Source organism: Plectropomus leopardus, chromosome 7 (genome assembly GCF_008729295.1).
Source record: "Plectropomus leopardus isolate mb chromosome 7, YSFRI_Pleo_2.0, whole genome shotgun sequence".
Taxonomy (NCBI): domain Eukaryota; kingdom Metazoa; phylum Chordata; class Actinopteri; order Perciformes; family Serranidae; genus Plectropomus; species Plectropomus leopardus.
Window position 1 is genome coordinate 34,318,810 of NC_056469.1, and position 27,641 is coordinate 34,346,450.

At 37.7% G+C, this 27,641-nt stretch overlaps 2 protein-coding genes across 3 annotated transcripts in view; one reads left to right on the plus strand and one right to left on the minus strand.

The window, feature by feature from the left end:
* On the minus strand, nt 1–22,281 carry LOC121945476 (protein asteroid homolog 1-like). 2 transcript variants are annotated; one of them, XM_042489665.1, is made up of 6 exons: nt 22,155–22,281; nt 20,497–21,320; nt 19,637–19,936; nt 18,805–19,009; nt 18,539–18,683; nt 1–471 (listed from the first exon to the last, which is right to left on the minus strand). In XM_042489665.1, exons 1-6 carry the CDS (start codon nt 22,279–22,281, stop codon nt 369–371), a joined length of 1,704 nt encoding a protein of 567 aa, XP_042345599.1. In that variant the 3' UTR covers nt 1–368. The 2 variants fall into 2 exon arrangements, with proteins under 2 accessions (XP_042345599.1, XP_042345598.1); XM_042489664.1 differs by lacking the exon at nt 1–471 and adding an exon at nt 3,596–4,515.
* aldh5a1 (aldehyde dehydrogenase 5 family, member A1 (succinate-semialdehyde dehydrogenase)) overlaps nt 11,991–27,641 on the plus strand; it is a 21,376-nt gene continuing 5,725 nt past the window's right edge. Inside the window, exons 1-5 of the mRNA XM_042489666.1 lie at nt 11,991–12,433; nt 14,228–14,311; nt 14,648–14,818; nt 15,020–15,136; nt 15,599–15,742. Of these exons, the coding sequence (XP_042345600.1) occupies nt 12,146–12,433; nt 14,228–14,311; nt 14,648–14,818; nt 15,020–15,136; nt 15,599–15,742 (804 nt within the window). The 5' untranslated portion in view covers nt 11,991–12,145. The remainder of the gene's footprint in view (nt 12,434–14,227; nt 14,312–14,647; nt 14,819–15,019; nt 15,137–15,598; nt 15,743–27,641) is intronic.

Here is a 27,641-nt window from a genome sequence, read left to right on the forward strand (position 1 = left end):
TGTCACCAGGATTAGCAGTAGAGATGATAATGACTGTAGATGAGATAATATTCCTAAACTTATTTTTAGTCTTTACTGATTATCTGACTGCTCCTGTTTCTGCTCTGTTTCTCGTTATTCTGCAGCAGATTTTTTTATTATGAGAAACTCTAAACTCAGGTTGTAAAAAACGCAGCAGAGTCGACGTTTTCTCTCCTGTTATGAACTCGCATTACGGATCACGTGATCTCCGTCGTGTCCTGCGTCCTTTCTTTCTCTCTCACCTGTTTTCATCCATCCAGATGGGATTTCTGAGTCAGCTTGTACATTTCACATTGTAAAATAGGTGAAAGTTTGTCTCTCGATTTAAAGACATTCAGAAACGCTTGTTATATGCTCTCTGTGCGTGCTGTGTTTCGGGGGCCGCAGGTCGCAGGTGTTTTTCTCTGGAAGCTGATTGGCTGGCAGGAGCTCGTTAGGGCTGCAGTGGAGCTGAAACAGTCAATCGACAGAGAATTAATCAGCGAAACATTCCCCTCAAGTCTGAGCGTCTTAAATGTGAATGAAAATATTTTTAGGTTTGGTTGGACAAAACAAGAACACTAACGATGCCACCAAACTTTTGGAGAGTTTTATGAAAGGAGCGATTTCTTTTTTTCTAAATATCAGCAGATTAATCAATAGTGAAAATAATCATAAACTGCAGCTGTAATATTATAAAGGAGGATTAGGGCCATGTTAAAGAAAAAAAAATCTTAGATTTCGAGAATAGGGATATAATATTATGACCTTTTTTCCGAAGCCTGCAACTTTATTCTCATAATATTGATTGAAGTTGTAATTTAGAGAAAATATTCATAATACTATGAGAATAAAATCGTAATGTCAAGAAATAAAGTTATTATATTCCAAAAATAAAGCGGTAATTTTGAGAAAAAAAAGTTGTAATATTACATGATTAAACTCAAAAATTGAAATAGAAAATCCAAATACATGTGATTAGATTAGTTATTTTATAATACGAGTTTAATCATTCAGCTTTTATACTGAAAATTATGACTTCATTCTTGTAATTTTATGACTTTTTTCTTGAAATCAACTTAATTCTCTTAATATGATGACTTCAATCTGGAAATTTAGGATTTTTTTAAATATGGTTCTCAGCCTCCTTTGTAATCATCTAAATCAAAGCAGTTAAGTTTAAATACATATTTTAAAGGTTAAATTTACAGAAAAGTTCACTGTATCCAGACTAACTAAAGAGGACTATAAATAACTTGCCGGTTTTATTTCATTATTCGGCTGTAATGTTTTATTTTAAACGGAAACCAGAAATAACACTCTGTAAAAGTTTCCTAAACATTTTATCAATAATTCAATCGACAAAAATGAAACGTCAACAAATCTGATAATGTATTGTAGTAATTTAAAAAAAAAAATTTTTTAAACTTTTATTTTTAAAATGTAACATAATAAAATAATAAGCCACCAATATTTTCTGGCATTTGATGAAAAATAAAACCAAATAGTCTGAGAGTTTTCTCAGGCAATTAATCATTAAATCTAAATATAACAAATTTGCTCATGAATTTATTTTTCCTGTCTTTTTTTTTTTTTTTTGCGAAAATGTCAAACATTCCCGTGTTTCAGCTCCTCAGACGTGTCGAATCTTAATCTCTTTGTTTTGTATCATTGTGAACTGAATATTCTGAACAAATGAAATACATCTTTCGGCTTAGTGAAATTACAACGAGCATTTTTCCAAATTTCTGACATTCTTTAAACCAAACAATTTACTCATAAAAAGAGAAAGAATAAAAATAATAAAGCGATAGAGAAATACGTCTCATACAAAAACTACATTAAGTCATAATTCAACATAATGAACGTTGTTTTGATACACTACTGTGTGTGGAGGTGTCCACATATTTATGGCTACATAGTCTAAGTGACCTGTACACCAGATTTTTTTATTTGTATTTTTTCTGGAGAAACCATTATTTTAAAAGTGCAGCCTTCTCACAGAGGCTCTGAAACAAAACAAGCAGTTTCACATTTAAAATGGGGCGTTTATATACAGACAAACATTTCATATCTTTATTTAAAAAGTGCATATAAAGTCTGTGAGACAGTAAACACTTCAACTTGAATATTTAATAAATCAAACTTGTGGAATACTGTTTCTGATGCTTCTCTCTCCGTCGTCCCGGCTGATTTCACTCTCAGCACGAGTTTTATCTGTTTTTTATTTGTGTGTGAAAAATCCACGAAAACAGACAAACGACTGCCGAGAACAAGTCACACCTCTTTCTCCTGTTTTATTTATGCTGCGTGTGTGTTTGTGGATGAGAATAAAATGTATATTAAAATTTTATATGTCTTTTAAATAAGCTCGCTTTGTTTTTATTCACATTTTGTAGATACATGAATTCACAGGAGCAGTTTGAGCAGCAGAGTTTAAAGTTTATTAAAATGTCAAAATGTAATACAGAAATTAAATAGTTTTACACCATAAAACGAGAGATTTAACATTTCAGAGTTTAAATTCCTACACACTTTCCTCATGCTGTGACATTTGTATGGAGATAAATTTGTGTCAATATTATTTGGGTGAACAGACTGACAATCTGTGTGTAAGTTTGTAATTATTTTATCTTTATATTAATATTTTTTCAGTTTATTTTTTTATTTATTTTTTACTCTTTTTTTTTAAAAAAAAAAAAAAAAACTTTTTCTAAATTCCAGGTAGTTTGTAATTTGTAACATATAACTTATTTTTTAAAAAAAGAAGTCAAACCAATATGCTCAAGTCTCAATGGTTAATTAAATGATTTATAGAATTTATATATTTATGAATAATTGTTTATACATGTATATGTTTTTGTTAGTTTACATATGTGTGTTTGTGTGTGTGTGTGTGTGTGTATCCCAGATTGTCTGCGTTCACACAAAAAATGTAGACGTGAATCGATCTCCGAATAAAAAAGATTCCAATATCAGTTCTCAACGTTTTAAAACAGGAATAGAAGTTTTACAAAAGATTAAGATACCTGAATGTTAAAAATGTTTTTAAATAAAGTGCTGCTATAAATAGAACTTCCACTGAGAAAAAAAACGTCGTCACACTCTGTCGCCGGATAATAATGATGTTAGAAAGTGCTCGAGACAAAAACGGCAATTTGAAAAAATAAACTGATGTGTGAATTAATCACACAAACAACCGTACCGCCACAGATTGAGGGGACCGAGCTGCCTCACCTTTGAGCCGACAGCGGAGGTAGGAACATCGCAAAATTAAAGAAATGTAAAACGGACAGCCGGCAGGATGGGATTAATGGCAGGAGAACTGTGATTTTTTTTAATGGCGTGTTATGTTTGTGACGGAACACGGTTAGCAGCTACCTCAAAGAAGAACAGCTGCTGTAAATGTCCACAATTAGTACATAGTTTTTTTTAAAAAAAAAAAAACAAAAAAAAAACCCCAATGTTTTTACACTTTCTGGCTGGTAAATTGTGTCAATTTTGCACGTTTGGCCCAAAGATTTTCAAAGAAAATTAATTGCCAAAAATACAAATTGCTGAAATTTTTCAAATAATTTAAAAAAAAGCAAAACATCAACATATCTTCTTAAAAGCACACAAATTTTTAAAGAAAAAACAATCAGCAAAAGTTTTCAAGAAAAAAGAAAGGATCGGGGTAGACCCGGGACACGTTGGGGAGACTATGTCTCTAAGCTGAAGCCAAAATTGTTTAAACAATCATGAGCTCTTTACCGCACGAGCAGAGGACGAGGTCCGCCGCTATATAACAGAGATGATGGTTATTGACGTTTGGTGATTATTGGTTGTTGTTTATTAAGCGCTGCTGACGCGTATGTTGTCTGTCACACTAGAGTCCGATGATGTCGTGTTAAACGTCACGCCTCTATTCTTTCTGCAATGCCGGCATGCTGCCTAAAATCACTCACTGGAGCGGCGTGGTGCCAGCGTTGTTTGACGTTGTTTGGCAGAAAGACGGGACTTCATAGAGACTCTCCGGTGCCATCTCTGTGTAAAAAGGGCCACTGTTGCTTAAAAACATCCAAACTCTCCCTTTAAAGTGAAATCTGTGCTCAGAGGAGGTCTCGGCCGCGGCAATCCTCCTTACGGGCCACTTCTGGGTTCTTGCAGCGGTTGCTCCGACTTTTAGCTTTGTAGCGAGTTTTCACCGACACCGTGTCGTTTAGATGCAGATCCTCCTGAACTCGGAACGAGCTGTGAGCTTCGGTCACAGCCTCCTCGTCGCTGTCTCCGTACAGGAGGAACAGCTGCTGCAGGTTGGCGGTTAGGTCGTCCAGAGGCTGGCGCTGCGGAGCCGCCGCTCTCTGCAGAGTCTCTGATGGCGTCGGCGACTCCTGAGAGTGAAACTGGTGGACGACGGCCTGCATCGTTTTGTAGAGTGTCACACTCGAGCGATCGTTCTTTGGAAACAGCCTCATTTTTGTTCCGGCCCTAATCCTGTGGACCAGCTGGTGGACCAACGTCCCCTCGTACAACCTGGACAACATCAGAGGGACGAGACGGAGACTTAATATCAGCCGGAGTTCAGCCAGCCGTCACCTGTGAGTCCATTTTTTTATTTTCTAGTTAGGACAACTCAAGTTACAAAAGTTTTGACGCTTCACGTAATGTTTTTGTTATTTTAGTCTTCAGTTTTAGTTTGTTTTTAGAGTGTTTGGAAGTTTTAGTTTAGTTTCATTTGTAAGGTCATGAAAAACCTGGAAAAGTTTTAGAAAAGTAAACATACCCTCAAGGTTTTGGAAAATTCATGTATTTTTGTTTTACAAATCTGTATAATAACACATGGTTGGTTTTAAGGACTGTTGAAAATGTGAAAATCCTCCAATAATTTCTGTTTTTGCAGTTTCTGGTTGTGATAAATTGTGTATTTTTTGTTTATTTTTTAAAGAAAATATTCCTTCCAAACCCAAATTACCAAAAATCTTTCAAGAGAAAAAAGGGGGGAACATTTTTAAAGGTCGTTTCAGCTAATGTATGGTCATTAGGATTTGCCTTGAAGTCCTAAAAAAGTCATTGAAATGCCAATATTATCCTGACCAAAACACTTGTTTTTGCTCCCATTTTTCACAGGTTCAAGACTTTTATGCACTCAATAGTTTTATTTTTCTCAAATTTTGGTCACAAATTAGTTAAACACTGTTTGTGAGCACTTCTCCTTTTCCAGGATACTCCGTCCACCTGACAGGTGTGTCTGATTAATCGGTCATTATTCACAGGTGTCTGATTAATCGGTCATTAGTTCACAGGTGTCTGATTAATCGGTCATTAGTTCACAGGTGTCTGATTAATCAGTCATTAGTTCACAGGTGTGTCTGATTAATCAGTCATTAGTTCACAGGTGTGTCTGATTAATCAGTCATTAGTTCACAGGTGTGTCTGATTAATCAGTCATTAGTTCACAGGTGTGTCTGATTAATCAGTCATTAGTTCACAGGTGTGTCTGATTAATCAGTCATTAGTTCACAGGTGTGTCTGATTAATCAGTCATTAGTTCACAGGTGTGTCTGATTAATCAGTCATTAGTTCACAGGTGTGTCTGATTAATCAGTCATTAGTTCACAGGTGTGTCTGATTAATCAGTCATTAGTTCACAGGTGTGTCTGATTAATCAGTCATTAGTTCACAGGTGTGTCTGATTAATCAGTCATTAGTTCACAGGTGTGTCTGATTAATCAGTCATTAGTTCACAGGTGTGTCTGATTAATCGTGCGTTTGTGTGTCCACCTGCTCTGTGTCTCAGCGTGTCTCCAGTGCTCAGTCCCAGCAGCAGCGCCTTCAGCAGCGCCTCCTCTGGAGGAGGCTCGGCTCTCCGCAGCCAGTAGCAGGTGGCAGCCACCACGAGGCGCAGCTGCGGCGGCAGGCCGCTCAGAGAGGCCTCAGTCACTCCCAGAGCCTCCAGTAACACCTGCAGACGCTGAGAGGGCTCCGCCTGCGGAGCAGTCAGGGTTAATGTGAGCTCATTTTCACTGCAACTGTGTTTATCCCACACAGCGACATTTAAACATGAAACAAAGACAGCACGAGTTATTGCACACAAATGTCGCAATATTGAATATTTATATTATGTTATAGAGGTCTTAGCTAGCCCTGATGTCCCAAAATCCCAGAAATGTCCTGAAATCTGAGAAATGGCCTCAAAACCCAGAAATGTTTCTAAAACTTCCTAAAATCCTAGAAGTGTCCTGAAATCCTAGACATTTCCCTAATATCCCACAAATGTCCAAAAATCCTAGAAACGTCTTAAAATCCCACAAAAGACCTCAAATCATAGAAACTTCTTAAAATCCTAGAAATGTTTTGAAATCTGAGAGATGGCCTCAAAACCTAGAAATCCCAAAATCCAAAATCTTAAAACAGACTAAAACTTAAAAATGTCTGAAATCCAAGACACTTCCATAATATAGTCCAAAAATCACAGAAACGTCTTAAAATCCTAGACACGTCCAGAAACTTAAAACTGAAATGTGTAGTTGTGGCATCATTTATGAAAGACATTGTCTCCGCTGCTTCACCTTATCCAGTGAGTTGAGTTTCAGCCCCTTCGTGGCCGCTGTGAGGACAGGTTGGACGGGGATGAATTTCAGCTGGAGGCCGTCTCTGTCTCTCTCCGTCACCGCCGTCCCCTTTCCCAGCAGCAGCCCGTACATCACCTGGCGGAGCGGCCTGGAGATCCGGTGAGCGCTGGGCATGTCGGCGTGGTCCACGGGGATACTGAGTTTCAGCCGCCGCAGCAGCAGCACATCCAGGACGTCTGGCGCCAGCCGGGCCTGCGTCAGCATCAGCCGGGTCCAGGACGGGACAAGACTCGCCACCTCCAGGAGGACAGAACAAGTACATTTACTCGTGTGTTCGTCGGTACGGCGCTGCAGGTGATCAGGTACTGCAGTTTCTGAAGTACTTCAGTTTTAGCAGAGTTTCTGGGATGTGGAGACGTTGGACAATGACTGTATCTCGTATTTATTTTAACAGAGATTTTTAAAGAAAACGTGCTGCGGGTCAGGAAGGCGGATTTTTATTGAATTAATTGAAATTGCAATTAATTGAATTTTTTTGCAATTTTGTTTCCTTTGAAAATCTGACATTTTAAAACTTGATTTATTGTGGACTTTTTTTGTTTCTTAATTTTATTTGGGTGATTTCTGTAAAAATTCTTGCCAATTTTTATTATCTTAAACTTATTGGATTTGTTTTCTTTAATAATTCTTGTTGATGTAAATTTTTTAAACTTTTTTAAAGAAATCATGTCCTCCAAACCTGCAGGCCCACCAAAATAATAAAAAAAACCCTAACCTTATCTTTGGAAAAAAAAAAAATTATAATATATTTTTAAAATTTTTAAAGATATGACGGAAGGAAAGAAGGATTTTATTACTTCTTCCTTTGCAGGAGGCACCTTCCCGTGGGATGAAGAAGGTTTTCAGGGTGCTGGGAGGGACCTTGTACTCGTTCATCCCCAGCGATAAGCCCTTCAGCACCTCCTCTTGTCTCTTCTTGCTCAGCTCTCCCATCAGCCCCAGCGCCGCCTCAAAGGCGTCCCGGGGCCGGTCGAAGCGCCTCAGCCAGCAGAGCAGCCCCTCCAGGTGGCTCGCTGTCCCGCAGTCTGGCGGAGCGAACTGAGCCCAGCGGATGCACGCCTCCATCCTCTGCAGCTTCACGTAGTCGTTCCCGGCTAAGGCTGCGAAGGCGGGCAGGAGCTGGCGCCGGATGTCGAGGACGATGCAGGCGCTGGAGGTGTTGTAGCTCTTACAGGGGATGTAGCTCTGCGAGCCGATCCGCCGCACCGCCTCCCACTCGAAGTCCGAGAAGGTCAGCAGCCCCGCCGGGAGGTCGAAGATGAAGAAGTCGCTGTCATTGGACAGCAGGGGACACTGCCACTCGTTGGCCAGGGCTGCGAGCTCCTGGTCGGCCTCTCCGTAGCACACGGCCACCGGGACCTCGAGCCGGGCCAGGGTCTGGACGAACACTATCTTGACCAGTTGTGGCAGGATGCCTCCCCCGCTGCCCTCCGCTGCTCGATGGGCCTTCTTGATGCGATCCTGAGCTCTGAGCGTCACAGTTTCGAGCTTCTTGTCGGTGAGGTCGGAGCCTCCGTCCAGCACCACGTACGGCGAGATCCCGCAGTCTCTGAGGGCTTTGACGAACTTCTCAACCAGAACCTCAAATGCAGCGTACTCCCCGCCATGACTCTGGTCCAGACCTGAACAACCAACCAGAGGACACTTTCTTTATTAGTACTCAAGGGTTAATTTGTCGTGCAGATGGAGAAGACATCGCCGCGATACAGATTTAACCCTCAGAAACCTGAACGAATCGGCTTCATTTCTTTCAAAACACAGGAGGGCAACAAGCAACCACAGAAGTGACCCAAATTTTAAAAAAAAATGCCCCAAATCAGTAAAAAGTACAAGAAATCATGGAAATTACCCCCAAAAAAGTATAAACACATGCAGATTTAACCCCTTGGAAACCTGAAAAAATTGGCTTGATTTCTTTTGAAACACAGGAGGGCAACAAGCAACAAACGAAGAAAAAAAGCCCAAAATTAGTAAAAAGTACAAGAAAAATAGTTTTTAAAAAACAAAAAAATAAATAACATGAAATTTTGATACATAATTCTGAAAATTATAAATATTGTTCTATTTTTATAAAAGAAATATTGAAAAAAAGATCTTATTTTAATACATTCCTGATTATTATATTCTATTTTTCTTATGTGCATGTTCTTTTTTTTTTTTTTATTTATGTACTTTTTATTTCCTTTTTGTGCTCTAATTTCAAGTAATTTTCTTGTCCTTTTTTATTAATGTAAAAAAGCAAACTGACTGAAGTGACTGAAAAGTACTTAAATTAGTTTTGTAACTTACTTTTCATTATATAATTTTGAAAATGTTTCCATAGCTTATTGCAATAATTATTTATGCGCTAATTTCTTAATAATGATTGTCAGTTCTTCTTAAAATCTCCCGCTGCAGTTTTAAACTTTTTTTTCAGTCTGAAGTCATCGGAAGCAGCAGAGCTGAGAGTTTGTGCTCCTACCTGAGTTAAAGTAAAGCAGGTACAGGATGTTGCAGCCGTCGATCACCAGCCGGCTCTTCCTGAACCAGACGGGCCGGTAAATCTCCCGGTGCTTCTCCAGCAGAGTGGTCAGACCTTGAACCCCCATCCTGGACGTGAGTCTGCTGAGGAGCCCGCCGCTCTTACACCGAATTTAAGCGCTGAAGTTTCTGTTTCCTTAAGTTTCACTTTCCTGACATCATGTCAGGTTTGTAGCCGTGCAGGTCCGCAGGCTGCTGCAGGGCGTTTTGTTTTTATAGATATGTGGTCATATAAAAACATACCTGTGTGTGCAGAGGAAACATTCAGGTCAACATTTAATTACTGGGATATTTTTGCAAGATTAGAGGAAAGAAAAAGTGCATATTTAAGTCATTTTATGATCTTAATTGTCTCAAACTGATCGATCTGTTGGCCAGGAGCGTTTCTGGCATTTTATTTCTGATGAACAGCGCTATTTTTATGCTTGTTATTTTGTTAGTTGTGTTTTTTCAGAGTACAAATACAAAATTGGAAAAATGTGCCTGTAAATTCTTATGTGTAAAGAGCACGAACAAACAGGAGAGAAAAAGTAAATTAATTAATAAAAAAATTAAAAATTAAAAAAAAAAAAAAAAAAAATTAAAAAATAAGACTTAAAAGAAAAATACAGTGTAAAAATTTTAAAAAAGGGATGTCAGACATGTCATCACACTTATGTGTGTTTTGTATGTTTTTTTTTGCACGTTGGCACCTTGTTTACTCTCGACCCCTTTTTCCAGAATAATGATGAATTTTGCTGTTAAAAATATTAGTTATGAGAAAGGCTGTCAAGCAATTATTTATACATTTAAATACTGAGATGTTTTTTAAACACTATTTTTATTAAAACAAAGTATACACATTTATGTAAACACGTACATCAATGTGCAAATATGTATCCCCTGATACAGTCACACAGAAAAAATAAAATACAATAAAAAATGGCCAAAATAATAATAATATCATACCAATAATAACAGATTATAAATAAACCTAAATACATACACAAAAAATAAAAAATAAATAAAAATAGAATAGTAAAGTAATATCACAAACATCAAAGCAATGAAATAAAATGAGATAAAATAGATTAAATAAAAGGCAGGATCAATACTTAAGTAAAATAAACCACCACTTAGAGTGTTTGATACTGATGTATTATTAGATTGTTATTAGTGATGCAATAAGATGTAAAATGTGTTTTTATAATAGTGGTATTTTTCTATTACAATGCATTCTATTTTATAATCTTATCTTAAATTAAATAATATAAAAATAAATCAAAGCCAATATTTTTAGTTCCGGGGGGGATTTATTATATAGAAATATTATTTAATAATGAAGTCACAACACAGCCACATCTCATCTCTGATAAATAAAGTGCAGTTCCTCAGTACAGTATGTGAGTAAATGTACTTAGATCAGTCTACTACTACATATCAATAACTTGACTTAAGGAACACACAGCTCTTTAAAAGTGATCTTGAACCAGTTCAGACTGGTGGCTGAACTGGTTTGAGTTTATAAAAGGAAAATGAAACCGAAAGGAGTCCAGAGGAGAGACGAGAAACTGCAGCTCTGAAAAACGTCTCACACACGTGACATGTCAGCTGATAACTGACTCAGTATCATTCCTGCAATATTTTTACAACGCATTCAGAGTCCAGTTTAACTGCGAGCTGAAACCAGTTTGCATAATGACCTGAAAATGATGAAATGTTCACAACGTGTTTAATAAATATTAACTGTATTGATTATGTTATTTCTGCAAAAACGATATTCACAGTTAGTATGAAAATAATTGTATTTAATTTTTTTCTGTTTTACTACTTCATGAGTTGTGATGTTATCGTTAAAGTAATAGAGATAATATAGTGATATGTAAACATATGTTAAAGTACTTGTGTTGCATTCACAACTAAAAATAGTTTTACAAAATAAATAATAATAGTTGTTGTTATTTATATATATATACTGTTTTGTTTTTTGTTTTTTTATTCAAAATTTATAGAACAGGTATGGAAACACACATTCATGAGGTACAGGTAAGTACATAGAATTTGTCAAAGTTGTCAAACAATATAGTAAACAAATATAAACATCTTATAATACAAGATTGAAAACCAATTTAAAGGGAAATTCTTTTAACTGTAAGTTCTGGATGAAAATATAATATTAAACAAATAGGGGAAATAATAATAACAAGATAATGATGATTTTTTAAATTTATTTCATTATTTTTTATTTATTATTATTAATGATAATTATAATTAAATTAATATTTTAGTCATGGGAAACCTTACAAATTAGTAGTAATACTATGTAATGAAAACAACAAAATAATAACAACAAGATTTTTTATTAATTATTAAATTATTTATTAATAGAATTTTGACTTTATTCATAAGATACTTTAGAAATTAATAATAATAACAAAATGATAATGATAATTATATATATATATATATATATATATACAATTTTTATTATTTAATGATAATAAAATTTGGATCTTATTAAAATGATGACTTACAAATTAGTAATGATAATCATAATAACACCGCTACCAACAAAATAATGATGATCCGCCGCCATGCAGCGACACTACAGCCTGGACGTCTCCGCTCCGCTGCTGAGGACGCAGGGCTACGTGGACGGGCGCTGGGTCTCCGCAGCCTCGGTGTTCCCGGTGATACATATATATATATCACTCGAGAGGATTTCTAAATTTAACCCAGTGTGTCCTTTTTCTTGGTATTATGGGTTTCTTTCTGCTGAGTCTTTGTGTTGGACATTGAAGGCAGCAGAGCAGAAGCGCGTGGATGTATTATAAGGATGTCAGAAGAGGAGCGTGAAGTGCTCTCGCGCTTTCCGGTTGTGTTGTCACGTGATCAGCGCGTCCTCCTCCGGACTGGTTCAAACCGACAGAAAGCTGCCGGAGCTGCCGCCGCTGGTCTGCGGAGACACTCATCCTTCAGCCCGCTCACAGTGAGAGTCTCACACACACCCCGCTGCAGACGTTAACCCCGGTATGTCCACAGTCTGTGTCCTGAGGACTCGGTGCTTCCTCCGGCAGGTCCTCCCCGGCCTGCCCGCCGCCATGCAGCGACACTACAGCCTGGACGTCTCCGCTCCGCTGCTGAGGACGCAGGGCTACGTGGACGGGCGCTGGGTCTCCGCAGCCTCGGTGTTCCCGGTGCTGGACCCGGCCACTGGGCAGGAGATAGCCCGGGTGTCGGACTGCGGCCCGGCGGAGGCCAAGCAGGCTGTGGACGCCGCGTACAAGGCGTTTTACTCCTGGAAACAGCACAGTGCTAAGGTACGTCCGCCACACTCCATTCAAAAAACCGCCGATTTAAAATAAAAGTTGCTCACATGCCCCAAAAAACACAAAGACACTCATAGTCAAGGTATTTTCTGAAGTCATTATAAAATAAAGTTTAATTCGGCTGACACAAAATTCACCAAAAAGCAACGTATTTGCACAAAAACACCTAGTTTTACTCCAGTTACCGCCCCTTATTTTGATTGGAAGACACATGAACGGACAAGATGCCATAAAATAGGAACAACTAGCAGAGTGTTTGGTAGCCACATATGTCGAAGGAAAGAGACAACCTCAACGATTCAGAAAACGCGACTGTTGCGTTCACGGAATAATAAAGTTAGCATTAACGCGACCACATTAAACTGCGAAATATTTGAATGGGGTTCGGCGTGAAGGCGCGTGCTCGTCTCTGAGCGGCAGGTGCATTTGTGCAGCTTATACTCGGTGTGTAGAGTTTGATCACCGTGAGCTCAGGTCTGTCAATAAAGTAGTTTATTAGTGTTTTGGACTATGATCGATTATTGTTTTATCTTTATCTCTGAACACTATAAACCAGGCTGACTTTAAATAGTTATAAGGGACTGTTCTCTATTTATCAGAGGAGGGGGTGGCTCGAGTGTGAGATTTTTTTCCTTTTATTATGTTTTCATTTTTATCATTCCCAAAGCTACAAATATTTTCCCTTGAGCCTCCCTGAGTGATTCTGGGAAAATGCACGACCCTTTCTTTTCCAAAAATGTGTTGATACATTTAAAAACTGACCAGTTGATGTTTGAAAGTTAAAAGTTGAAAACAAAAAAAGTTATTTTGAGAAAATATAACTATTTTAAATTTAGATTTGGTTTTGTATTTTTTTCCTGATAGAAGTGTTTGTCCCACATAATGTGAACATTTGAAAATCCAACAAAAAAGTTTGTTTTAATTACATGTAGTAAATATAGTAATAAGAAGTAATAAAATAGTGTAGTAGTAATAAATATATGCAAAATACAGCCATTTAAGTTGTATGCCCCTTCCCTTAGTCAAAAATAAAAACATAAGTCTCTCCTCAGTTACTACATTTTTTTGACATACCCCTTCTTTTTGCACCATACCCTTCTCTGTCATAAATAACAAACAGTCCCTAATAAAATCCAATTACGCTGAAAATTAGCTAACAAAAGTAACGTTTACAAAAGCTGAAAAATAACCTCATAATTAGAAAAAATAAAAAGAAAGTTAAAAAAAAAAAAAGCTAAGGAAATTACCTTAAAAATTACCTGCTTAAGAAAAATAATTCATTAACATGATTTTTGAATGCATAATTATGATAAATATAAATTCAGAATCTGCAAATTTCTCGCAATTTGGTGGACATTTCTTACTAAGTTGCCAACTTTTTTCCATATTTTCAAAATAAATCAACCAATTTGCTCATATTTTAAGGTTTAAATACAGGTGTAGATAATTAATGTTGATCCAGGTTTCAAAGGTAAAAATCTCACTTGGAAAACACAAAAACAAGCGATCAGTTTTAAATGAAAAGGTCTAGTTTGCAGCCAAATTTGTCCCTAAAGGACCTGTTGAGTTTTGCTGCTAACTTTTTTAATATTTTCCACTCGGTGAAAAATTAACCTGATTTAGGAAGAACCGGACTGAGCAAACCTCACAGGAAACATAATCATTATGTTCATGGAAACCTGTTTTTGACACGTTCTTCGAATCATTAACTCTGAATGAAAACATGATTTAAGAGGGACATTTATTCACCGGACTCCTGATGTGATGTGATTGGTCGTCCTGCAGGAGAGGAGCCTCCTGCTGAGGAAATGGTTCGACCTGATGACGCTGCACAAAGAAGACCTGGCCAAACTGATCACCTTCGAAAGTGTGAGTGTCATAAAGATAAAGGGACACTTCACACAAATTCATATTTAACCTGTAAGGACTGGTGAGCGCACTTTATGCACATGGTACAATTTTGGCAGGATTGTGTATTTGAGTGTAATCAGTGAATTTGCAGCTCAGCTCCTACAATAAGTCTAAAATACACTGTGGAAACTAAATAGTTACATTCAGACTGTTCAGGTCCAAAAATGCTCCATTGAAACCCATTCAAACTGACATTTTCGATCCCACAGCCATCAGAGCAGAAAAACAGGACTTGTATTATTTCTGTGTGTGTGTGTGTGTGTGTGTGTGTGTGTGTGTGTGTGTGTCTTGCAGGGTAAGCCTTTGAAGGAGTCTCTCGGGGAGATCGGGTACTCGGCCTCCTTCGTGGAGTGGTTCTCGGAGGAGGCTCGGCGAGTGTACGGCGACATCGTCCCGTCTCCCGCCAAAGACAGAAAGATCCTCCTCCTCAAACAGCCCGTCGGCGTCGCCTCCATCATCACGCCGGTGAGCAAAAACCTCCGGATCAGCTGATGGATGCATCGTTTTTCTGACAACATGAATTTTATTTTAAATGTTAAAAACTCCTCTCACATTACACAAAATTGATTTATTGCTTATAAATAAAAATATTGATAATTAATCTTTAAAAGCTGTATTCAGAATTTCAAACGGCTTTAAATGTTGTTGAGTTGTGTTGCTCCGCAGTGGAACTTCCCCAGCGCCATGATCACCAGGAAGGTCGGCGCCGCTCTGGCGGCCGGCTGCACGGTGGTGGTGAAACCGGCCGAGGACACGCCGCTGTCAGCGCTCGCTCTGGCCGAGGTCAGCACACAGAGCAACCTTATTTAACCCTCTGAAACCTGGATCATCATCAGATTTTTTGTGCTTCTTTCAGACGCCTTTCAGGAGATATTTGACCCTTACCGAGTAAACTGCTTTGATTTATTTATTTTTAAACTGGAAAAAAGGAAATGACCAGTGGCACCAAAAAACGTCTCACAAATTGCAAGAAATTAGTAAAAGGTGACGAGAAAAATCTAAAAAGGAGGGGAGGATTATTAGAAAATTATCCAAATAATTAGAGGAAAATGTTCTGAAATCTATATTAATAATTAAAACAATTTTATATTTAGATTTTTGTCAGTTATTTGTTACTTCCCTTTTTTGGCTTATTTTCACGTAATTTTCTCCTAACTTTTTAATTATTTTTTGTTAATTTTTTTTGTAACACTCTGGTTAACCCTTTGTGTTATTTTTTATTTCGATAACCGTGTCGTTGTGCAGCTGGCGGAGCAGGCAGGGATCCCGGCGGGGGTGTTTAACGTGGTGCCTTGCTCCAGAGAGAAGACTCCGTCGGTCGGGGAGGTTCTCTGCACCGACCCGCTGGTCGCCAAAATCTCCTTCACCGGATCCACCGCCACCGGCAAGGTGAGGTGACAAAATCACATTAATACATAAAATTTAGAAATGTGCAAATATTCATCACTAGTGCGTACTCGTGGATATATGCACCGAAACCTCTCAGAGCTTTGAGCTGAAAGCATCCGAAGTTTTACCGTTAACGTTTGCAGCTGCGTCAGCAGCAGCAGAGACGTTTGTGTCAAAGAGGTTCACTTCTGATGAATATTAACGATGTGCACAGTTTTACTGCGTGACAACAGTTTTTTAAATGCTGTTATTCTGGTTTTATTCTGGTGTTATTCTGGTTTTGTTCTGGTGTTATTTTGTGTTATTCTGGTTTTATTCTGGTTTTATTCTGGTGTTATTCTGGTTTTATTCTGGTTTTATTCTGGTGTTATTCTGGTTTTATTCTGGTTTTATTCTGGTGTTATTCTGGTGTTATTCTGGTTTTATTCTGGTGTTATTCTGGTGTACAAAGTTTACGTTTTTTGAAAATGCCTCTGAGCTAAAAAAATCAAGCTGCTGCGGCATAAATGAATTTAAAAAAAAAAACTGCAAATGTAAAATTTTCAAAAAAGTTTCGTACAAAAATCTGATTTCCCTGTCATCACATCTCAAACTTTGTGAAATCATTTTGCCGTGTACTGTCAGAGCGTGCATGATTAACAGTTCATTTGCATTTTTTTTTGAATGTTCAAATGAAAATTTAATGAAACATTTTGACATTTTCCTTATTTTGATGGTGTCAGAGTTCTGTGCAAACACTGCTCTTTGTGCGTTCACAGTGAATTTGTCACTCACAAAGTGTGTGTGTGTCTACAGTTTGACCTGTGTGTCTGACATGAAGTTCTTTGTGATCTTTTGCAATGAACAGTGTCAGTGACCTGTTTTTTCAGTGACACTTTTCACAGTGTCGTGACAACAACTTCAGTTCAGCTCTTTTTTGAAAAAAGCAGTGATAAAGTAGTTTCAGAAAATTCACTGACAACACTGAAGCACACAGGTGCATTGCACGTGCAAAATGCAGCACACCAAAATGCTCCTGATAAGAAAACAGCAATTTCTGGTCAGACTGCAACACTCAATGTTTCTGCAAACACTGCAAAAAACTGAGCAAAAATGAAAAAAAAAAACAAAAAAACACAAAAAAAACACATTTTCAGTAAACAAAAACAGGATCTGACTTTTAAAATGAAATTACAGTTTATCAGGACAGTTTTGCTTAAAATTAAACACTGGCCCAGTTTCAAAATGTGATCACTGTCTCATGGTACACTGTGCAACTTTTTACACTTTATCAGGTTAAATGTTCAAAGAAGTGACGTGTTCAAGTTACAACTGTTAAAAGGTCTGTGTACAAGTTTCACTGACTCACGGTCAATGAATCTCTTTAACTGGGTGTTACACGACTTTGAACATTGATGCAGTTTTTGAAGGACACAACAATCAACGTGTTCACTACAAAATGATGCTCATCATCTGTCATGTTGAGAGGTCAAAATGTTTTTTTGCAAAAACAACTGAGACACATTGGTCATTTGAATGAAAAATTCATGTGCATTTTTAAATGTTTCCATTAAGCTGTTCAGAAAGAGAAGTCAGTTTTTTTTTTTTTTCATGTCATTGTTTTCTTTGAAAATCTCAAATTTTGGTTAATTTTTTCATTTTTCACTTTTTTTTTTAAACTTTCCATTTTGAATGATTTATTATTTTAATTTTGCCAATGATAAGTCCGCATCAAAATTTTCCACCATTTTTTTTTTCGACACATTTTAAATGACTGGAACTTTTAGGGTTTCTGCAAAAATCATGTCAACAAAAATTGCAAAAACCTATCATTTAATGTGCTATTTTTCATTTGATGGTTTATTCCATGTTTTGTTCTTTTTTAATCTTTTTGGTGTCATTTTTTTAAAAAAAAAAGAATTCAAGTTTAAAAAGTCAGGTAAATTGTTTCATTGTTCAGGCATTGAACAGCAAAGCTTTCAAAATGGGTCAAACATGGAGAAACTGTGCATGCTCATGTTTAACTTGCTTGGATCTGAAGCATGCAACTGATAAAATTCATTTAAAAAACTGCTGATGGAGATTCATTTGCACTAAAAAAGTGGTCACTTTCAGTTTTCAGAAAAATTAATAAAAATTTTTTGGCATGAGAAAAATTTGATAAAAATTCAGGGAAAATTAAAATTAAATCTGAATAAATGCTGCAGGTCTTTTGCATTTTAACGGTCAAATGCTTTTAAACTTGTTTTTCAAATCATGGAACTCTGAATTTTTGAAAAGTTTCAACTCCTGATTAAAGGCTTCACAGAAATAAACACAAAAATTCCAATTTGCAAATAGCAAAAGAAAGAATACAAAAGTGACTTGGCAAAACACAACAGTTGATTTCTGAAAAAAAGCTCAAAACACACAAACAGTTCTGTCATGTTTCACTATCAAAGAAGTCGAACAGTGTGCGACAAACTTCTAAAAAGGGTTAATGGACAAACATTTTAAAATTGATTTTTCAGAGACAGTCAGCATGTGTTCAATGACTCAAACACTGCACAGTTTGATGCAGTGTTTTTTTTAGACTGACACACACGTGACGTGAACAGAGGTTTTTCACACACACACACCACACTGAGTTTGAAAACATTGTTCAAACACACAATTTCTGTACCCACAGTTTTGGCACTCACAGGTGTGTCTGATTAATCAGTCATTAGTTCACAGGTGTGTCTGATTAATCGGTCATTAGTTCACAGGTGTCTGATTAATCAGTCATTAGTTCACAGGTGTGTGCTTAATCAGGACTCTTTGAAATGTGAGTCTCACCTGGCGATCTGTGGTTCAGGTAACGGGAAGTTCAGCAGCTGGTTCAGCTGGAAGCCGACCTTCAGGCAGGTCTGCCATTCGTTGAAGGCGTGATTCACGACCACGTCCAGCTGTTGTCTGCGTTGGTGATTTCGAAGCCGCAGATCTGAAACACATAAATACCACAATCAGTCCATCATATTTGACGGAAAACTAACTCAGGCATCAGAGACACCTGAGCAGTTCAGATCATGAGCTCAGGTGTCGCGGTGCGTTTGTGTGTCCACCTGCTCTGTGTCTCAGCGTGTCTCCAGTGCTCAGTCCCAGCAGCAGCGCCTTCAGCAGCGCCTCCTCTGGAGGAGGCTCGGCTCTCCGCAGCCAGTAGCAGGTGGCAGCCACCACGAGGCGCAGCTGCGGCGGCAGGCCGCTCAGAGAGGCCTCAGTCACTCCCAGAGCCTCCAGTAACACCTGCAGACGCTGAGAGGGCTCCGCCTGCGGAGCAGTCAGGGTTAATGTGAGCTCATTTTCGCTGCAACTGTGTTTATCCCACACAGCGACATTTAAACATGAAACGAAGACAGCACGAGTTATTGCACACAAATGTCGCAATATTGAATATTTATATTATGTTATAGAGGTCCTAGCTAGCCCTGATGTCCCAAAATCCCAGAAATGTCCTGAAATCTGAGAAATGGCCTCAAAACCCAGAAATGTTCTAAAATCCTAGAAACTTCCTAAAATCCTAGAAGTGTCCTGAAATCCTAGACTTTTCCCTAATATCCCACAAATGTCCAAAAATCCTAGAAACGTCTTAAAATCCCACAAAAGACCTCAAATCATAGAAACTTCTTAAAATCCTAGAAATGTTGTGAAATCTGAGAGATGGCCTCAAAACCTAGAAATATCCCAAAATCCCAGAAATGTCTTAAAATCCTAGAAATTTACTAAAATCTTAAAAATGTCCTGAAATCCTAGACACTTCCATAATATCCCACAAATGTCCAAAAATCACAGAAACGTCTTAAAATCCTAGAAATGTTCTAGACACGTCCAGAAACTTAAAACTGAAATGTGTAGTTGTGGCATCATTTATGAAAGACATTGTCTCCGCTGCTTCACCTTATCCAGTGAGTTGAGTTTCAGCCCCTTCGTGGCCGCTGTGAGGACAGGTTGGACGGGGATGAATTTCAGCTGGAGGCCGTCTCTGTCTCTCTCCGTCACCGCCGTCCCCTTTCCCAGCAGCAGCCCGTACATCACCTGGCGGAGCGGCCTGGAGATCCGGTGAGCGCTGGGCATGTCGGCGTGGTCCACGGGGATACTGAGTTTCAGCCGCCGCAGCAGCAGCACGTCCAGGACGTCTGGCGCCAGCCGGGCCTGCGTCAGCATCAGCCGGGTCCAGGACGGGACAAGACTCGCCACCTCCAGGAGGACAGAACAAGTACATTTACTCGTGTGTTCGTCGGTACGGCGCTGCAGGTGATCAGGTACTGCAGTTTCTGAAGTACTTCAGTTTTAGCAGAGTTTCTGGGATGTGGAGACGTTGGACAATGACTGTATCTCGTATTTATTTTAACAGAGATTTTTAAAGAAAACGTGCTGCGGGTCAGGAAGGCGGATTTTTATTGAATTAATTGAAATTGCAATTAATTGAATTTTTTTGCAATTTTGTTTCCTTTGAAAATCTGACATTTAAAAACTTGATTTATTGTGGACTTTTTTTGTTTCTTAATTTTATTTGGGTGATTTCTGTAAAAATTCTTGCCAATTTTTATTCTCTTAAACTTATTGGATTTGTTTTCTTTAATAATTCTTGTTGATGTAAATTTTTTGGAAACTTTTTTAAAGAAATCATGTCCTCCAACCTGCAGGCCCACCAAAATAATAAAAAAAACCCTAACCTTATCTTTGGAAAAAAAAAAATTATAATATATTTTTAAAATTTTTAAAGATATGACGGAAGGAAAGAAGGATTTTATTACTTCTTCCTTTGCAGGAGGCACCTTCCCGTGGATGAAGAAGGTTTTCAGGGTGCTGGGAGGGACCTTGTACTCGTTCATCCCCAGCGATAAGCCCTTCAGCACCTCCTCTTGTCTCTTCCTGCTCAGCTCTCCCATCAGCCCCAGCGCCGCCTCAAAGGCGTCCCGGGGCCGGTCGAAGCGCCTCAGCCAGCAGAGCAGCCCCTCCAGGTGGCTCGCTGTCCCGCAGTCTGGCGGAGCGAACTGAGCCCAGCGGATGCACGCCTCCATCCTCTGCAGCTTCACGTAGTCGTTCCCGGCTAAGGCTGCGAAGGCGGGCAGGAGCTGGCGCCGGATGTCGAGGACGATGCAGGCGCTGGAGGTGTTGTAGCTCTTACAGGGGATGTAGCTCTGCGAGCCGATCCGCCGCACCGCCTCCCACTCGAAGTCCGAGAAGGTCAGCAGCCCCGCCGGGAGGTCGAAGATGAAGAAGTCGCTGTCATTGGACAGCAGGGGACACTGCCACTCGTTGGCCAGGGCTGCGAGCTCCTGGTCGGCCTCTCCGTAGCACACGGCCACCGGGACCTCGAGCCGGGCCAGGGTCTGGACGAACACTATCTTGACCAGTTGTGGCAGGATGCCTCCCCCGCTGCCCTCCGCTGCTCGATGGGCCTTCTTGATGCGATCCTGAGCTCTGAGCGTCACAGTTTCGAGCTTCTTGTCGGTGAGGTCGGAGCCTCCGTCCAGCACCACGTACGGCGAGATCCCGCAGTCTCTGAGGGCTTTGACGAACTTCTCAACCAGAACCTCAAATGCAGCGTACTCCCCGCCATGACTCTGGTCCAGACCTGAACAACCAACCAGAGGACACTTTCTTTATTAGTACTCAAGGGTTAATTTGTCGTGCAGATGGAGAAGACATCGCCGCGATACAGATTTAACCCTCAGAAACCTGAACGAATCGGCTTCATTTCTTTCAAAACACAGGAGGGCAACAAGCAACCACAGAAGTGACCCAAATTTAAAAAAAAAATGCCCCAAATCAGTAAAAAGTACAAGAAATCATGGAAATTACCCCCAAAAAAGTATAAACACATGCAGATTTAACCCCTTGGAAACCTGAAAAAATTGGCTTGATTTCTTTTGAAACACAGGAGGGCAACAAGCAACAAACGAAGAAAAAAAGCCCAAAATTAGTAAAAAGTACAAGAAAAATAGTTTTTAAAAAACAAAAAAATAAATAACATGAAATTTTGATACATAATTCTGAAAATTATAAATATTGTTCTATTTTTATAAAAGAAATATTGAAAAAAAGATCTTATTTTAATACATTCCTGATTATTATATTCCATTTTTCTTATGTGCATGTTCTTTTTTTTAATTTATGTACTTTTTATTTCCTTTTTGTGCTCTAATTTCAAGTAATTTTCTTGTCCTTTTTTATTAATGTAAAAAAGCAAACTGACTGAAGTGACTGAAAAGTACTTAAATTAGTTTTGTAACTTACTTTTCATTATATAATTTTGAAAATGTTTCCATAGCTTATTGCAATAATTATTTATGCGCTAATTTCTTAATAATGATTGTCAGTTCTTCTTAAAATCTCCCGCTGCAGTTTTAAACTTTTTTTTCAGTCTGAAGTCATCGGAAGCAGCAGAGCTGAGAGTTTGTGCTCCTACCTGAGTTAAAGTAAAGCAGGTACAGGATGTTGCAGCCGTCGATCACCAGCCGGCTCCTCCTGAACCAGACGGGCCGGTAAATCTCCCGGTGCTTCTCCAGCAGAGTGGTCAGACCTTGAACCCCCATCCTGGATGTGAGTCTGCTGAGGAGCCCGCCGCTCTTACACCGAATTTAAGCGCTGAAGTTTCTGTTTCCTTAAGTTTCACTTTCCTGACATCATGTCAGGTTTGTAGCCGTGCAGGTCCGCAGGCTGCTGCAGGGCGTTTTGTTTTTATAGATATGTGGTCATATAAAAACATACCTGTGTGTGCAGAGGAAACATTCAGGTCAACATTTAATTACTGGGATATTTTTGCAAGATTAGAGGAAAGAAAAAGTGCATATTTAAGTCATTTTATGATCTTAATTGTCTCAAACTGATCGATCTGTTGGCCAGGAGCGTTTCTGGCATTTTATTTCTGATGAACAGCGCTATTTTTATGCTTGTTATTTTGTTAGTTGTGTTTTTTCAGAGTACAAATACAAAATTGGAAAAATGTGCCTGTAAATTCTTATGTGTAAAGAGCACGAACAAACAGGAGAAAAAGTAAATTAATTAATAAAAAAATTAAAAATTAAAAAAAAAAAAAAAAATTAATTAAAAATAAGACTTAAAAGAAAAATACAGTGTAAAAATTTAAAAAAAGGGATGTCAGACATGTCATCACACTTATGTGTGTTTTGTATGTTTTTTATGCACGTTGGCACCTTGTTTACTCTCGACCCCTTTTTCCAGAATAATGATGAATTTTGCTGTTAAAAATATTAGTTATGAGAAAGGCTGTCAAGCAATTATTTATACATTTAAATACTGAGATGTTTTTTAAACACTATTTTTATTAAAACAAAGTATACACATTTATGTAAACACGTACATCAATGTGCAAATATGTATCCCCTGATACAGTCACACAGAAAAATAAAATACAATAAAAAATGGCCAAAATAATAATAATATCATACCAATAATAACAGATTATAAATAAACCTAAATACATACACAAAAAATAAAAAATAAATAAAAATAGAATAGTAAAGTAATATCACAAACATCAAAGCAATGAAATAAAATGAGATAAAATAGATTAAATAAAAGGCAGGATCAATACTTAAGTAAAATAAACCACCACTAGAGTGTTTGATACTGATGTATTATTAGATTGTTATTAGTGATGCAATAAGATGTAAAATGTGTTTTTATAATAGTGGTATTTTTCTATTACAATGCATTCTATTTTATAATCTTATCTTAAATTAAATAATATAAAAATAAATCAAAGCCAATATTTTTCGTTATGGGGGGGATTTATTATATAGAAATATTATTTAATAATGAAGTCACAACACAGCCACATCTCATCTCTGATAAATAAAGTGCAGTTCCTCAGTACAGTATGTGAGTAAATGTACTTAGATCAGTCTACTACTACATATCAATAACTTGACTTAAGGAACACACAGCTCTTTAAAAGTGATCTTGAACCAGTTCAGACTGGTGGCTGAACTGGTTTGAGTTTATAAAAGGAAAATGAAACCGAAAGGAGTCCAGAGGAGAGACGAGAAACTGCAGCTCTGAAAAACGTCTCACACACGTGACATGTCAGCTGATAACTGACTCAGTATCATTCCTGCAATATTTTTACAACGCATTCAGAGTCCAGTTTTACTGCGAGCTGAAACCAGTTTGCATAATGACCTGAAAATGATGAAATGTTCACAACGTGTTTAATAAATATTAACTGTATTGATAATGTTATTTCTGCAAAAACGATATTCACAGTTAGTATGAAAATAATTGTATTTAATTTTTTTCTGTTTTACTACTTCATGAGTTGTGATGTTATCGTTAAAGTAATAGAGATAATATAGTGATATGTAAACATATGTTAAAGTACTTGTGTTGCATTCACAACTAAAAATAGTTTTACAAAATAAATAATAATAGTTGTTGTTATTATATATATACTGTTTTGTTTTTTGTTTTTTATTCAAAATTTATAGAACAGGTATGGAAACACACATTCATGAGGTACAGGTAAGTACATAGAATTTGTCAAAGTTGTCAAACAATATAGTAAACAAATATAAACATCTTATAATACAAGATTGAAAACCAATTTAAAGGGAAATTCTTTTAACTGTAAGTTCTGGATGAAAATGTAATATTAAACAAATAGGGGAAATAATAATAACAAGATAATGATGATTTTTTAAATTTATTTCATTATTTTCTATTTATTATTATTAATGATAATTATAATTAAATTAATATTTTAGTCATGGGAAACCTTACAAATTAGTAGTAATACTATGTAATGAAAACAACAAAATAATAACAACAAGATTTTTATTAATTATTAAATTATTTATTAATAGAATTTTGACTTTATTCATAAGATACTTTAGAAATTAATAATAATAACAAAATGATAATGATAATTATATATATATATATATATATATATACAATTTTTATTATTTAATGATAATAAAATTTGGATCTTATTAAAATGATGACTTACAAATTAGTAATGATAATCATAATAACACCGCTACCAACAAAATAATGATGATGAAGATTACTTTTGAAAAAGATTATTAAATTGTTTTTATTATTAATTAATAATAATAACTTGATTTGTCCTTATGATAACTTATGAGTTAGTAATAATAATAATAATTATACATATATATATATCACTCGAGAGGATTTCTAAATTTAACCCAGTGTGTCCTTTTTCTTGGTATTATGGGTTTCTTTCTGCTGAGTCTTTGTGTTGGACATTGAAGGCAGCAGAGCAGAAGCGCGTGGATGTATTATAAGGATGTCAGAAGAGGAGCGTGAAGTGCTCTCGCGCTTTCCGGTTGTGTTGTCACGTGATCAGCGCGTCCTCCTCCGGACTGGTTCAAACCGACAGAAAGCTGCCGGAGCTGCCGCCGCTGGTCTGCGGAGACACTCACCCTTCAGCCCGCTCACAGTGAGAGTGTCACACACACCCCGCTGCAGACGTTAACCCCGGTATGTCCACAGTCTGTGTCCTGAGGACTCGGTGCTTCCTCCGGCAGGTCCTCCCCCCGGCCTGCCCGCCGCCATGCAGCGACACTACAGCCTGGACGTCTCCGCTCCGCTGCTGAGGACGCAGGGCTACGTGGACGGGCGCTGGGTCTCCGCAGCCTCGGTGTTCCCGGTGCTGGACCCGGCCACCGGGCAGGAGATAGCCCGGGTGTCGGACTGCGGCCCGGCGGAGGCCAAGCAGGCTGTGGACGCCGCGTACAAGGCGTTTTACTCCTGGAAACAGCACAGTGCTAAGGTACGTCCGCCACACTCCATTCAAAAAACCGCCGATTTAAAATAAAAGTTGCTCACATGCCCAAAAAAACACAAAGACGCTCATAGTCAAGGTATTTTCTGAAGTCATTATAAAATAAAGTTTAATTCGGCTGACACAAAATTCACCAAAAAACAACGTATTTGCACAAAAACACCTAGTTTTACTCCAGTTACCGCCCCTTATTTTGATTGGAAGACACATGAACGAACAAGATGCCATAAAATAGGAACAACTAGCAGAGTGTTTGGTAGCCACATATGTCGAAGGAAAGAGACAATCTCAACGATTCAGAAAACGCGACTGTTGCGTTCACGGAATAATAAAGTTAGCATTAACGCGACCACATTAAACTGCGAAATATTTGAATGGGGTTCGGCGTGAAGGCGCGTGCTCGTCTCTGAACGGCAGGTGCATTTGTGCAGCTTATACTCTGTGTGTGGAGTTTGATCACCGTGAGCTCAGGTCTGTCAATAAAGTAGTTTATTAGTGTTTTGGACTATGATCGATTATTGTTTTATCTTTATTTCTGAACACTATAAACCAGGCTGACTTTAAATAGTTATAAGGGACTGTTCTCTATTTATCAGAGGAGGGGGTGGCTCGAGTGTGAGATTTTTTTCCTTTTATTATGTTTTCATTTTTATCATTCCCAAAGCTACAAATATTTTCCCTTGAGCCTCCCTGAGTGATTCTGGGAAAATGCACGACCCTTTCTTTTCCAAAAATGTGTTGATACATTTAAAAACTGACCAGTTGATGTTTGAAAGTTAAAAGTTGAAAACAAAAAAAGTTATTTTGAGAAAATATAACTATTTTAAATTTAGATTTGGTTTTGTATTTTTTTCCTGATAGAAGTGTTTGTCCCACATAATGTGAACATTTGAAAATCCAACAAAAAAGTTTGTTTTAATTACATGTAGTAAATATAGTAATAAGAAGTAATAAAATAGTGTAGTAGTAATAAATATATGCAAAATACAGCCATTTAAGTTGTATGCCCCTTCCCTTAGTCAAAAATAAAAACATAAGTCTCTCCTCAGTTACTACATTTTTTTGACATACCCCTTCTTTTTGCACCATACCCTTCTCTGTCATAAATAACAAACAGTCCCTAATAAAATCCAATTACGCTGAAAATTAGCTAACAAAAGTAACGTTTACAAAAGCTGAAAAATAACCTCATAATTAGAAAAAATAAAAAGAAAGTTAAAAAAAAAAAAAAGCTAAGGAAATTACCTTAAAAAATTACCTGCTTAAGAAAAATAATTCATTAACATGATTTTTGAATGCATAATTATGATAAATATAAATTCAGAATCTGCAAATTTCTCGCAATTTGGTGGACATTTCTTACTAAGTTGCCAACTTTTTCCCATATTTTCAAAATAAATCAACCAATTTGCTCATATTTTAAGGTTTAAATACAGGTGTAGATAATTAATGTTGATCCAGGTTTCAAAGGTAAAAATCTCACTTGGAAAACACAAAAACAAGCGATCAGTTTTAAATGAAAAGGTCTAGTTTGCAGCCAAATTTGTCCCTAAAGGACCTGTTGAGTTTTGCTGCTAACTTTTTTAATATTTTCCACTCGGTGAAAAATTAACCTGATTTAGGAAGAAACCGGACTGAGCAAACCTCACAGGAAACATAATCATTATGTTCATGGAAACCTGTTTTTTGACACGTTCTTCGAATCATTAACTCTGAATGAAAACATGATTTAAGAGGGACATTTATTCACCGGACTCCTGATGTGATGTGATTGGTCGTCCTGCAGGAGAGGAGCCTCCTGCTGAGGAAATGGTTCGACCTGATGACGCTGCACAAAGAAGACCTGGCCAAACTGATCACCTTCGAAAGTGTGAGTGTCATAAAGATAAAGGGACACTTCACACAAATTCATATTTAACCTGTAAGGACTGGTGAGCGCACTTTATGCACATGGTACAATTTTGGCAGGATTGTGTATTTGAGTGTAATCAGTGAATTTGCAGCTCAGCTCCTACAATAAGTCTAAAATACACTGTGGAAACTAAATAGTTACATTCAGACTGTTCAGGTCCAAAAATGCTCCATTGAAACCCATTCAAACTGACATTTTTGATCCCACAGCCA

Coding starts and splice junctions, on each gene's coding strand:
- LOC121945476 (XM_042489664.1), bottom strand. CDS start 22,281: ATGGGGGTTCAAGGTCTGACCACTCTGCTGGAGAAGCACCGGGAGATT. Junction 21,321..22,154: donor CCTGCTTTACTTTAACTCAG/GTAGGAGCACAA, acceptor TTGGTTGTTCAG/GTCTGGACCAGAGTCATGGC. Junction 4,516..18,538: donor CCTGAACCACAGATCGCCAG/GTGAGACTCACA, acceptor GATGTTGTCCAG/GTTGTACGAGGGGACGTTGG.